Source organism: Echinops telfairi, unplaced genomic scaffold (genome assembly GCF_000313985.2).
Source record: "Echinops telfairi isolate 266 unplaced genomic scaffold, ASM31398v2 ScPeMD7_17;HRSCAF=63, whole genome shotgun sequence".
Taxonomy (NCBI): Eukaryota; Metazoa; Chordata; class Mammalia; order Afrosoricida; family Tenrecidae; genus Echinops; species Echinops telfairi.
Window position 1 is genome coordinate 3,916,501 of NW_022103914.1, and position 12,393 is coordinate 3,928,893.

The window sequence follows — 12,393 nt, forward strand, 5'->3', positions numbered from 1 at the left end:
TAAGAAGCATTTATTAAACAAAAAGATGTAATCTTCTGAGCTAACCATGCTGCCTAATCCATCAGAAGCTACTGTTTGGATTGGAGCTTTGGGGGAGGGTGGGCACCCCCCTGAGAAAACTTGTCTGCAACTATCCACTAATTACAGAGACAGGTTAGAACATGTTCTGTCTTGAATAAACCCAGGCCTGCATGGCCTGGAACCTAGTAGCAAACCTTTTTGACTGACCTTGATACGAAGTTTTATCTTAAATAGATTTATGTTTACTTAACCCATAGCACGGCCTACTTCAAAATAGATACATGAGATGTAATGGTTAAATGAACAAGTTCTAAAGTCACAGAGACCTGGCTAAATTCAAAATCTGATCTCCTATCTTGAGCAAATAAATGTTCACCTTCTCTAAGTCTTAAGTTTTATCATGTGTAAAGGGATAATAACCATGCGCAACTCTGGTTGCAGACGAGGTAATCCAGTGACGCGCTATCTCAGTTCCAGGCACATTGAACATGCTCAACAAACGCTCAGTGTTTTCAGCTCCTAACAATGTTCGGCACATAACAATAAAAGTTAGTTTGCTGAATGGACAGGGATGAGCCCAGCCTTGATGTTTCATATTTAAATGACTCACCCATTCTCGGCCCCTGTTCAGTCGAATCTGTCTTTGCTGCTTTGAAAATGAATACCCTTTGGAAGATATGCTTTCCTCCATTGTGTTTGTCAGAATCATTGTTTCCTTCTGGGATGCTCTGTTGTGCAAACGTGTTTTATTTCTAGGTAATCGGACCCTTCCTCTTGGATGTCTTCAACAGTCAGAATGATCTCTGCGGCACAGCTGTGGTAGACAAGGGACTCATAGGCTTATGAAGCATGAGAGAACACAGCCCCAAGTTAATTTTTTTAAACCTGTGTTCCTTTGTCCCAAACAATATTCATTTGATAGTCAGTTGAGTCTTAGCATTTTATCACCATCTGATTTGGCAGCGAGTAGGTTGTTCTGTGAGTTTGTTAAACTGTCCATTCTATGGATCAAAGGTCTAATTTCTGTAGCGAGCCTTTGTTCAATGGCTCATCAATTAAACTAGCTCTGACTGAGCGCTCGCGTTGTGCCACCTGCGGAGTGGGGTACTGTGATGGGGACCCAGAAGAAGACGTGTGGTCTGTGACCCAGAGCAGCTCATTGTCTTGGCGAACAGAATGAAACTGAGATTAACCTGTAAAAAAGTGTGGATAAAACAATACGATAACCGTATAAACTAGTGTGCTCGGCTGCTATGATTGCGATCAATGAAAGCGAGATTTTTCTCAAAAGGGGTGTCGGTGGCTCCTACAGGTCAGAGGGATTTTGAAGGACACGCTGGAGTTTTCCAGAAGCGAGGAGTAAGTCATTCCAGGAGGGAAAGCACACGCGAAGGGCAGACTTTGGAATGAAAGAGCATGGCGTGTTCAGGGCATGAGCTGGGGTTTCGCTGGAAAACAGAGCGCATGGGTGGAAAAAGTGTTAGGAAGGCAGATGAAGTGGGAATGGTGAAGAACCCACAACGATGTAGACAGAAGAATTCAATTCAAGCAGAGGTCTTTAAGACAGAGAGGCAGGGCCGGCATTTGACCATGGAAAGATCGTTTGGAGGACAGTGTGAAGTTGAAGGGGGAGGTCGGGGAGACTGTCTGACAGACACGCAAGGGTCCAGGTCTGCAGCGATTGGAGGAGCTGGACGAAGGGCAAGGTCACAAAGGTGAAGAGGAGTCAGGAGAGGAGAAGGAGGGTTTTGACAACAATGGTTATGGCGTTTTCTGGCTTGGACAACTGGTGAAACATGGCAGACGGGCCGCCACAAGCTTCTCCTAAAACCCCACAGAGGAGACAGAAAAGTAATTAAAAGGCACAAAGCACCCAACGTTAGGAGAACCAGAGAGGGAAGATGAAAATAACTCTTCAGATCGAGAGGTAACAAAAGAATCATAAAAGATTGGGCCGGGCGGAAAAGGAAGAACTCGGAGCCCTTCCGGGAGTATTTACTAGAATCAGCTGGTTCAAGGTTCACCCAGTGAATCCCGTCCGGCAAAGAGCAAAAGCAGGAAGCACCCCACCCCACTGCAGTGCTAAGGTGCAGGGGGTTGGTTGCAAGTCAGTATGGAAGGCAGCTGAAAAAGCCAAGACCCTTTTCCCACCTCTGTAGCTAGGCAACAACCTCTACTCCTACCAATCCCCCTCCCCAGCGGGGCTTCTTCTGAAGACAGCACACAAGACGGCGCCCAACTTGAGATACCAGGTCCAGGGGAAAGTAGGAGGAGGGAACAGAGACAGAAAAATCAAACAAAAGGATGGGTCCTACACAGTGGTCCCCCTTTAAATTCCCTTCCCTCACCCTGTTTCCACAGTGCCAGCTGCCTCTATGTGTGTTCTCAGGCAAGCCTTCTCTGGAAGAACTGACCAACCCACTGGAGGCTGTTAAATCTTGGCGGGAGCAGACAGCCTCGTCTTTTTCCTGCAGATCGGCCGGTGGTTTTGAACTGCTGACCTTGAGATTAGCTGCCCAATGCTTACTTGCCCAAAGAGCCCAAGAAAAACCTCTGGATATCAACATTTGAGGTCCTCCAGTGGAAAAAGCTAACGTATGCCCCATCATTCCACAGGGAGGCGGCCAGGCCAACAGCTCTGTGGGACGTCACTCTGAAGTAGGAGATGAAATGAAAAGAGCCATAGACATTTTATGGAAGACTAGACGTGGAAGCCTGCTCCACTGGCCAACAAAGCCTGGACATCGGGCAAGGGAGTCAGAGATGTATCCATCCTCCATCTCCCTGTTGCAGATTTCAGTTCCAAGTCCCAGCTGTGAGGAGGGCCCATCTAATTAGCAGACTCCTTGTCTTGGGCCTGAACTCTGGCTGCAGGGGAGACTAGAAACTCAGTAGTTGGCATTTTCATTTTTTGAGTGTGAGGGGCTAGCTTGACCTCCCACCAAGACTCAAAATGCCAGGAATTCTTCACACGTGGTCATTCACCACTGGGGAGGCAAGAAGGAATGACCAGCCCCTGTTCTGTGGTCACACAAACACCCAGTAAGTACAACAGCTTGACCTTGGCCAGCAAGATGGGAGGCATAAGATAGAAGGAAGAAGAGAAAAAAGGTACGATAGGTTCCTTATCAGATTTTTATCCCATTTTTCATTGCAATTTGAGAATTCGGAAAGCAACAATTGACCTAGCTGCTCAAGCTTTGAGAGAAAAATAGTAACCGAAAATGAAGGAAATAGGGAGAAAGCCAAGGCAATTAACTTCAGCAAACAGAAAAACATTGCAGGAAAGTGGAAAAATTCCATTATATTTTAACTCAATTTTTCCATGAACTCTTTGAAGCCCCTCCCATATACTCTGTGACTCAGGATGAAGCAATATTTACTTTTTCATGGTAATATGAATGCTAATTATTACATTTAATAAAAATTATCATGTAACTCCATTTGGGAAACCGGATGAGGGTGAAGTGGAGACAGTGGTACAAAAAAAGTTAAGCCCTTCTTTGCCACAACAGGGAGCCCCAAAGTGATGTCTGAAATGGACACAGCCGGAAGTAGCGACCCATGATCTACAAAGCTGCAGCAGTGTCACCCCAAATCAACAGACACTCCTACCAGAGGGATGAGCACATCTTATTGGAACGTCAAGTCAAGAGGCTGGAGGCAGGCATGTGTGTGCCAGAGAAGGTGATTACACTTCAGCTGGTAGGAAAATGGGGAGGAGCAACCTCCCATGGGGCAAAAATGCTTAACAAAACAAAATAGAACCCGGGAGAGTGTATGTCCAATACTATGTTCCTAACTGGACACTTTTGACCCAGTTTCCACCTAGACCTTGGTGACCCAGGCTGTGTGCTATAGACTACTTCAGACTCTGTTCTTTAGAGACGCACAACATCCTTCAGGGGCTACACCAGAAGGACTCGAGGTGGAAACCCCACTTAGTGAACTGGCTTTACCTCAAATTCGCCTGTAGCCATTGGCCTTAAGGCTGAAACTCCCCGTGTGAGAAGCAGCAGATGACTAGCCAGCTCAAGGGCACAGAACATTGGTTCAGAGATCTTGCCTTGAGGGTGCCCAGTGAATGGTGGGCTGAGCATGCCCTATACTTACTATTGTAATGCCCAATTTGCTCTATTATGACATGCATTGACCTGGTAAGCATGATTCTGGCTTTTTGAATGAGTGTTATTGAAAGTTTTGCCCTATCATCAGTCCCCATCATTCATGTAAATGGTATCTGATCACTTCTGAGTTTAATCTGTACAGATCAACAATTCGTGTTTTGTGGTCTAAAGCCAGCCTATGCTTGTATAATTTTCTCAACAGTTTTAAATTCTATATCATTGGCTAAATTAATAGCACTATCAATAGAATTACCTTACAGCCCAAGGGGATGATATACAATGTTCTCTATCATAAAATGATAATGATTCTCTAAAGTGAACAGGGGCATATATCAACCACACATATATGAATGCATTTGGGGCTCACACTTAGTGGTAGCTCCAATCTAGGAACAATTAGTCATTATGACATGGGCCTGCTTAAAACTCACCCTCACAAAGAGATCACAGAAGATATGGTTGGTATAGAAAAGTGTGGTTAAGAAATGAGATGGTGTCTGGGATCTTAAAAGCTTGTCTTCAAACAAGCATCTCTCTAAGCTTAGCATCCACTAAGTCCACACAGAAGAAGCACACCTGCTTGTGTGATCCAAGGATTCCAAATAATAGAATCCAAATCCAAATGAAGGAATGGTATTAGAGCTTCAATTGTAAACACAAAGTTTTCCAAAGGCTCGGAATGACAGCGGAGGCCCAAATTCCATTTGCAGGGCCCACGCACAGAATGAGCCTCAGGTGAGTCCTCTCTGACCACAGTTGAGGGATGTGAACAGCCTTGTTAACAGGCAGAGAGCACTGGGGAGTCAGTTACAGCAATTAGGTTAAAATATAATAGCTTATCATTTGAGCTCCCTTTGAACCCATTTAAAAGTTGTTTCCATTTATTTTTGTGTTAAAGAGAAGGGGGAATACACAGGTGAATTCCATATGACCACAGACCAAGACTCTGAATACCATGCTATCATGCAGAGAGCATCGGAGAAAGGGTTCTTGAAGGTGCTCCCTGCCACCAAGTCTATTCTGACTCACAGTCACCCTTTGGGGCAGGGCAGAACCACCCCTGTGAGTTTCTGAGACCGTAACTCTTTATGGGAGTAGAAAGCTCCATCTTTCTCCAGTAGAGCAGCTGGTGGTTTAGAACTGCTGACCTTCTGGTTAGCAGCCCAATGAATAACCACTGCACCACCAGGGCTCCTACTGAGGATGCAGCTGGGTTAGAATTTAATACCGTATCACTTTATCTCTCTTCAGATCCATTTTTAAAGTTGTTGTAGTTTTACTATTTCTACTTTCTTCTCAGTTGAAGTTTTCCTCTGTTTTACGGTTGCTGCTGTTTTCTGGCACATTTTTCTGTATATGAAAACCAGGAGGGGTTAAGCTATAGAGACAGGAACTGGATTAATGGTTTCTTGGGGGGGTGACAGCGGAGGTTGGAGGGCAACAGGGAGCTCATAACAGTGATACGAGAAAGGAGAAAGTGTTCTAACCTTGATTGTGGCCATGACTGTCTCTTCCAGCTACGACTGAACTACTGAATTATACACTATGTGGCCTATGTGCCAATAAAACGCTTATAAAAATTAAATGAAAGGTAGCAAGATAAATGTACTATTAGCAATATAAACGTTAATAATGAACGCAGCACCACTGCCATCAGAAATAGGCTCTGAGTGTGGGTCTAAGAAAAGGGGAAACGAGGGAGTAGGGAAGAGAGTGGAGTCTTCTTTTTGATGATATGACTTTTAATGCCAGTTTAACTTATTAAACTGTACATTTACTGTGATATAATTTTTAAAATGATAATAATGCTTCTAACAGTTGTAAAAGCCCACCATTTTAGAGATGAGAAAGGAACCCTAGGTGTGTGGAGAACACACAGCATTTATTTTCAGACATCTCCTCTCTCCCCCGGAGTCACTCCCCCTTGCCCAGCTCTGCCTGTGCAGAGGGCCTGGGGCAGGGCCACAGACAGGCAACCACCGGGATGCTTCCGATGCAGGCAGCCCTGGGGGTGGCAAGAGCTGGATAGAGTGTCCACTCTGGGACACCCTCTAACCTACCTAGCCCGCAGCATCTCACTTGTCAAGTGGAGACTATCTATCGTATTGCATATATACTATGAATTAAGGATTGTCAGTTTATATAATGAATCTTTTGTGCATAAATACAGTATATACACAAAGCATCTGACATATGGTAGGCTCTACAGAATTCTGACCTCTCTCTTCCTTCGAATTTCTTGTGCCCTCTAAGCATCTCTTTGAGAGCCTCTCTTCTTCCTCTTTGTAAATCTGAGAAAGCGTAAGAGAGCCGCATGTCTTTAGCTGATTTTTGAGTGAACAAAATTCATATTCAAGCACTCTCCTCAGCTCCCAGTTCTATTATACAGGAACCTGTTACCATCTGGTTGACTTTGACTCACACCGAGCCTGCAGGCCAAGGGCGAGGCCCTTAGGGTTTCCCAGGCTGGAACCATTGAGGGAGGCAGACTACCACATCTTTCTCCCACTGACCTTTCAGTTAGCAGCCACGTGCTTACCACGACACCACTAGGGCATCCGGAGTAGATGCAAACTTCCGTCTACCATGAACTATCGACAACAGGGGGACAACGAAAAATCCAGCTGTGATATCTGGATATAAGCTTTTAAAAAAAAACCATTAGCAAGGATTTTAAATCCAGTTATGAAGTAAACTGGCTTTGAAAAAACTATGAAACTGGGTGGGCACCCTACACGGCAGGCCCCATGTGATTCCAAAACACGCACCTTCTTCACGGGGCACCTCCTGGTGACACAGCTCAGAGACAAGGTGTTCTCTAGACGCTCCTCCGGGCTGAATCCATCCGTTCCCCGCACTCTGATCGTCCCAGGAAGATGCCCGGCCCTCTGAGGAGGCACTAGACAACCTTTCAGATCCCTCGGGAGAAAAAGAAGTCAGAGAGGCCAGGTCCAAGAGGAAGCTCTCCCGTAGGGTTTGCTTGCTGGCCTTCTTGTGCTTCTTCTTCTGAGTTCCTGCCATCCCGCCCCGACATCCTCTCCGGGGCGGCCTACTCTCGGGCTCGCTGGTGAGCTGGAGGAGCTCATGCATGTCCTTGGTGAATTCTAGCAGAGTGCCTTCCGAAAGGCTCTGGGCGGTGCTCTCAGAGCCACACCCAGGAGCCTTCTTCAAGAGCAGGCGCTCAGAGCAGTGCAGCGTGTCCATGTCTTCTCCGGGCACTGGCTCAGGCACCTGGGGGAGGTGGTCCAAAACCATGGACAAGGAGAAGTAAGAGTAGTCGACTGCGATGTACGTCAACATGAAGTTGATGGTGACAATGGGCGCCAGGACATTCACCTGACCCACAAGGACAAAGGCCATGGTCACCAAGCTAGTCAGGCAGATGGCAGCTACCGGTGTTTTATTTGGTCCTTTCTGCAGAAACAAAAATAACAGGGCTGACAGTGACATCTCAGAAGCAAATAGCATTATGTGACAGAAACATAACTCCTACCGGTTCAGTCGCTTCTCCCCATGCTAATGGCCGCTCAACGATAGACTTGGAACAGTGAAATCCAGTTCATGAGGTTATTATCAGGTTACTGTGAGAACTAATCAGAGACCATCTATATGAAATGCTCAACCTAGTACTGAGACATACTCTGCTGCGAACATACCGTAGGTATGCGTTGTATTACTAACTCTTATATGGGGCAGGAGCCCTGGTAGTGTAGTGGCCTATGCATGGAGCTGCTAGCCCCAAGGTCAGAGATTCAAACTCACCAGCTGCTTCTCAGGAGAAAGATGAGGGTGTCTGTTCCTAAAGACTGCATCTCAGAAACCCAGAGGGGCAGTTCTAGTCTGTCCTGTCGGGCTGTTATGGGTTGGAACTGGTTCACTGGCAGTGAGCTGGGATTTGGGGGTTTGTTTTTTTAATATGAACTATGACTGTGGAACTTAAATCTTCCTAAATATGTTCTTCTTTCGCTGAGTTTTAACATCAGCCTTGGAAATTGAAGAAGTGCGAAGTTGATTCTTCCTAGGCAGTATTGGAAGACATTAACTTGAAAGGACGGGCAGACCCTGGAAAATACGGCAAAACTTTTGGTGACTGGGGTGGGGGATCTCTGACACTAAACATGCACATATGTATCTGCAGAATGGGGTACATGCATGCATGCACACGTGCACACACACACACACCACACTATTACCGTGAAGGTAGGTATGATGATCCTCTCTAGCCACTGCCATCAAGCCAATGCTGACTCAAAGCCAACTCTTTATTTTTTATTAATCAGATGTCGCAACATTCCATAGTTCAAATGAATCGAGCATAATTGTACAATTGCTACTAAAATCAGTTGCAAAACATTTTCTTTCTTCTTGAACTCTTTGATATCAGCTCCCCTTTATCCCCTCCCTTCTCCTCCCCCAGGAACCCTTATTGTTATTGTTGTATTATTATTATGTATAATATATATTTTATAGCCATCTCTTACCCCATCCAATGTATCCATTCACCTACAATTCTGTTATTTGCTCCCCTCCAGTGGAGTTATACAGTCATCATTGCTATCAGCTCCCCCTTCCCCCAATCTTCCCGTATCCTCAGAGAATCATTACTCCTGTTGCTGTTTCTAAAGGGTCATCCATCCAACCCTTGCTGTTACCCTGTCCCTGCCTCCCTACTCACCTCCCTCCACCTTATCACCCCCCATGAGTCCCCCCCAACCATCGGTCCCATCACTGCCTCCATGGATTGCTTATTCTGCCTCTCTTATATGGACACATACCAAAAGAGAGAGAGCGAGAGACCATATAAATGGTCTCAAGTCTAACTGGTATCCTGACCCAGAGCAGATGAATATCTCTCTGTTCCATAGCGAGCCGGGCCTGTTATAATCCATCAGTCCAGTCCCCTTTCCTCTCAGGCCTCCATATCCTGCAACCTGCTTACCTAACAGCACTGATACTCTTTTTGTCCTCAGCCTTCGTGTCTGAAAGGCGCACATCCTGCAGGTCCCCATTGCTCTTCCTGTAGTCAGGGATGGAGCAGTCTAGTGCCCCACCCCTGTTAGACCTCTAGACTTTCAGTGTGGCCCCCTTGTGAGTAACCCCCAACCAGTCCGGGTGAGGTGCCAAGTGCAGCCCCCAGAGACAGAAGTCTACAATCGGGGTTCCTCAGGGACTTTGAGGCTTCGCCTCCGGGGCTGCTCTGCTGCGTCCTCCTCTTGGTTTGGGCGCTCTCCTGAATTATATCTTCAGGGCTGTCCCCTAGACGTCCTCTAGGGAGAGGACGTCATGTCTTCAACTGCAGCCTCAGGGCCAACTCTTTTGAGGAGTTATGAGGCTATAAATCTTTTGAGGGGCAAACGGCCTCATCGGCCTCCCAAAGAGTATTGGTGGGTTTGAACCTCCAGCCTTACAGTGAGCAGGCCAGTGCCTAGCCCACAGGGCTCCTTTCATGATCTCCAGGTGGACGGAGATGGGGAAGGGGTTCTGCTACTCCACAGGCAGTCACTGGTCCTCTTCAGCCCCAAGCTGCAGCCCCTTCTCAGGCCTCATCTTCCCTGACTTAAGGTTCACCTGGCTTTTCTCAAGTCTCCCCTCGCTGACCCCTGGCCTCTCCTTCACAGTATCCCTTGCTGGTTCCTCCACACGTCGGCAGGTTCGACCTGTGAAACTTTCCACGAAGCACCAGCTGCCTCTCGCAATCACTCTGACTGAGATCACAGCAGAAGGCTGAACAGAGCAGGGGGAAAACGTCGAACAAAACTCATTAAAAATGCCCGACCTCCTGGACTGGTTGAGCCCGAGGGGCTGCGGCAGATCATGGCCTCGGCACCTTCCAAACCTGGGACTGAACCGGCCCTCGGGGATCACCTTTCAGGCAAACAACAGACAGCCTCCATCCACAAGGAAGGAGCTTCGCATCACAGTCCTCCACACAGAACAAAGGGGCAGCAATTGCCCCACACAAAGTTCAGCAGGCAGGATGGGACAGGGAAGCCCGGCCAGTGAAAGTGAGGAGTCCCGAGGGCCGGGAGGGAGGGTGCTGTTACACTGAGGAGGAGATTTCAAAATGCATCTGAATTGTTGAATGGAAAACGAATGCTTTGTGAACTTCCACCCAAATCACAGTAAAATGTCCCCAAAGGAATCCTCATGGATAGCATTGTGAAAGTAACTAAGGCCAGGGAATTGTACCTTCAAATGACTCAAACATGAATTGGTATGGTATACCTCCTTCACCCCAACTGGGATGCTTAGGAATTAGGTCAAGTAGACACTCCTGGTCAGGGGGCGCGTCAAAGCTGTCAATCAAGTGGCAGCCTGGTGACACTGCCCTGATGTCATAAGAGCAAGACGGACAGAGATGAGCTCTCTCTCTGCCATGTTGCCTTCTTCCTCATTGGGACTTCCCTGGGACTCTGTGTCTGCTTCCAGGGGCAGCCCCACGGGGGCCACCTGACCCTGAGAGCTGTCGGTGCCCTGCCGGGCTTCCACCAACCTTGGCTCCACGTTGACTCTGCACCCACCAGCCTGTGAGCTCCCTGCTTCCCGGTTCACCTTTCTGTGTCACCGGCCTGCTGCCACATGAGTCTAAAGAGGGACGTACGGCCTAGCAGCAGACGTACTGACTACAGTTGGACTGGGCGGGGATGTTTTCTTGATAGATAATTCTTCTTGGTATGTTCTTTCTCACACATAAGTGAGTGTCAGTGGATTTACTGCTCAAGATAACCCAGCTGAACACACCAGTGAAACTTTAATTTAGAAATTAAAGTGAATAAAGCACTCCAGTGCCCCACCCTCTGACCTCTAAGTAGACTCTCTCCTTGAGTGAGTTCAACCAGCCTCCTGGTTCTAAATACCAGCTTTGTGTTTATAACTGCCAAATCTGACTCCCCATCTAAAACATGTCCCTCAAATCCACCCTAAAGCATTCAACTGCCAACTCCGTATTTCTGATTGCTGTCGAACACAATCACAGTTTTCACACACAATGTGCGTGGCACACCTGGGAAACTAACGTGGGAGTGTGTGGCGCGGGCTGTGGGGGGAAAAACAAGCAAATGTGTGTCTAACACACGTTATTCACATGAAAAGTTTTACAAGCCAATAGACTACGTCCACCATCAAATTGCTAGTCCCCTCCCTTTGTAGCCTTTCGTGTGGTCTCCCCATCTCAGAACATGGCAAACTAACTTCCTGCCGCCTCGTCTCATTCTCCCCCAGGTGGGCCACAAGCGCGGTCAGTGCTCCCGTGAGAGCCCATACAAGCCCATACAGTCCGGCTGCTGCTGCAGCCCCCAGCCAGGAAGCCACTACCAGCTGTGCCGGGCATCTCCCAGCCATGTGCCTCTGGGTGCACTCCCTCTGATGGAAGGCTGTCATGGAAAACCACCTTAGGAGCCACCCTGGGAAGATGACGAAGCCATCATCCGTTGGGCAGGCTGAGGGTCGAAGCCCTCTATCAACCTGAAGCTCTCTAGACTTTTCAGAGAAAGATACACGTCACTGTGTTTGAGAAGTACGGTTTGGGGTGTATTTGCTAAAGCTCTTTCCCAGACTCTAACGACCATTTCACAACCACGCATAGAGGGGACTCATCAGAAACGGAAGGACACTTGAAAGGAGAGGCCTGGAAGAGCGAGGAGAGAGTTGGTGATTTGCATCAGGCCAGGATCAGCCTGAGGGCAGACGGGAAAGTCACAAACTAGTCCCATGTGAACTCACTGAGAGCCGGCACAAAGGGACTAAGAAGGCACAGCCCCAAAATGGAGAGAGAACATGGCAGCACATCCCTAACCGTCGCAGAGAGAGAGATTCGGGCTGTCTGGAAGACACTGAAAAGTCCTATCAAACAATGGGGTGGGGGGGCCAGATGAGCCAAAGGATTTGAGCACGTGCTTGACAAGAGCGTCCATTAAACATAAAGAATGCCCCATCCCGTTAGCATCAAGCAAACGCCAATGAAGGGCACGGTGAAAAATACACTCATCAGATTGGCAAGCATTTTGTAACCCGATCATTTTAATGTCACGTATTGGCAAGAATACTGGCGAGCAGGAAGTCTTCTCCCTGCTGATAGGAGAGCAAGTGGCCACAACTTCTTAGGAAGAGCACTAGCAAATGCAGCTGTGTGTACGTCTGGAGCTAGCAGTTCACTGAGTGGTGGCCCAAACCAAACCAAACCAAACGCACACCCTCGAGGGGAGGCTGACTCACAGCCTCCCTATCGGCCAGACAGAGCGGCCCC

At 47.7% G+C, this 12,393-nt stretch overlaps 1 protein-coding gene across 1 annotated transcript in view; it reads right to left on the minus strand.

The window, feature by feature from the left end:
- SLC12A8 (solute carrier family 12 member 8) overlaps positions 1–12,393 on the minus strand; it is a 161,967-nt gene that overhangs the window by 25,465 nt on the left and 124,109 nt on the right. Inside the window, exon 8 of the mRNA XM_013007141.1 lies at positions 6,917–7,562. Coding sequence (XP_012862595.1) covers positions 6,917–7,562 — 646 coding nt within the window. The remainder of the gene's footprint in view (positions 1–6,916; positions 7,563–12,393) is intronic.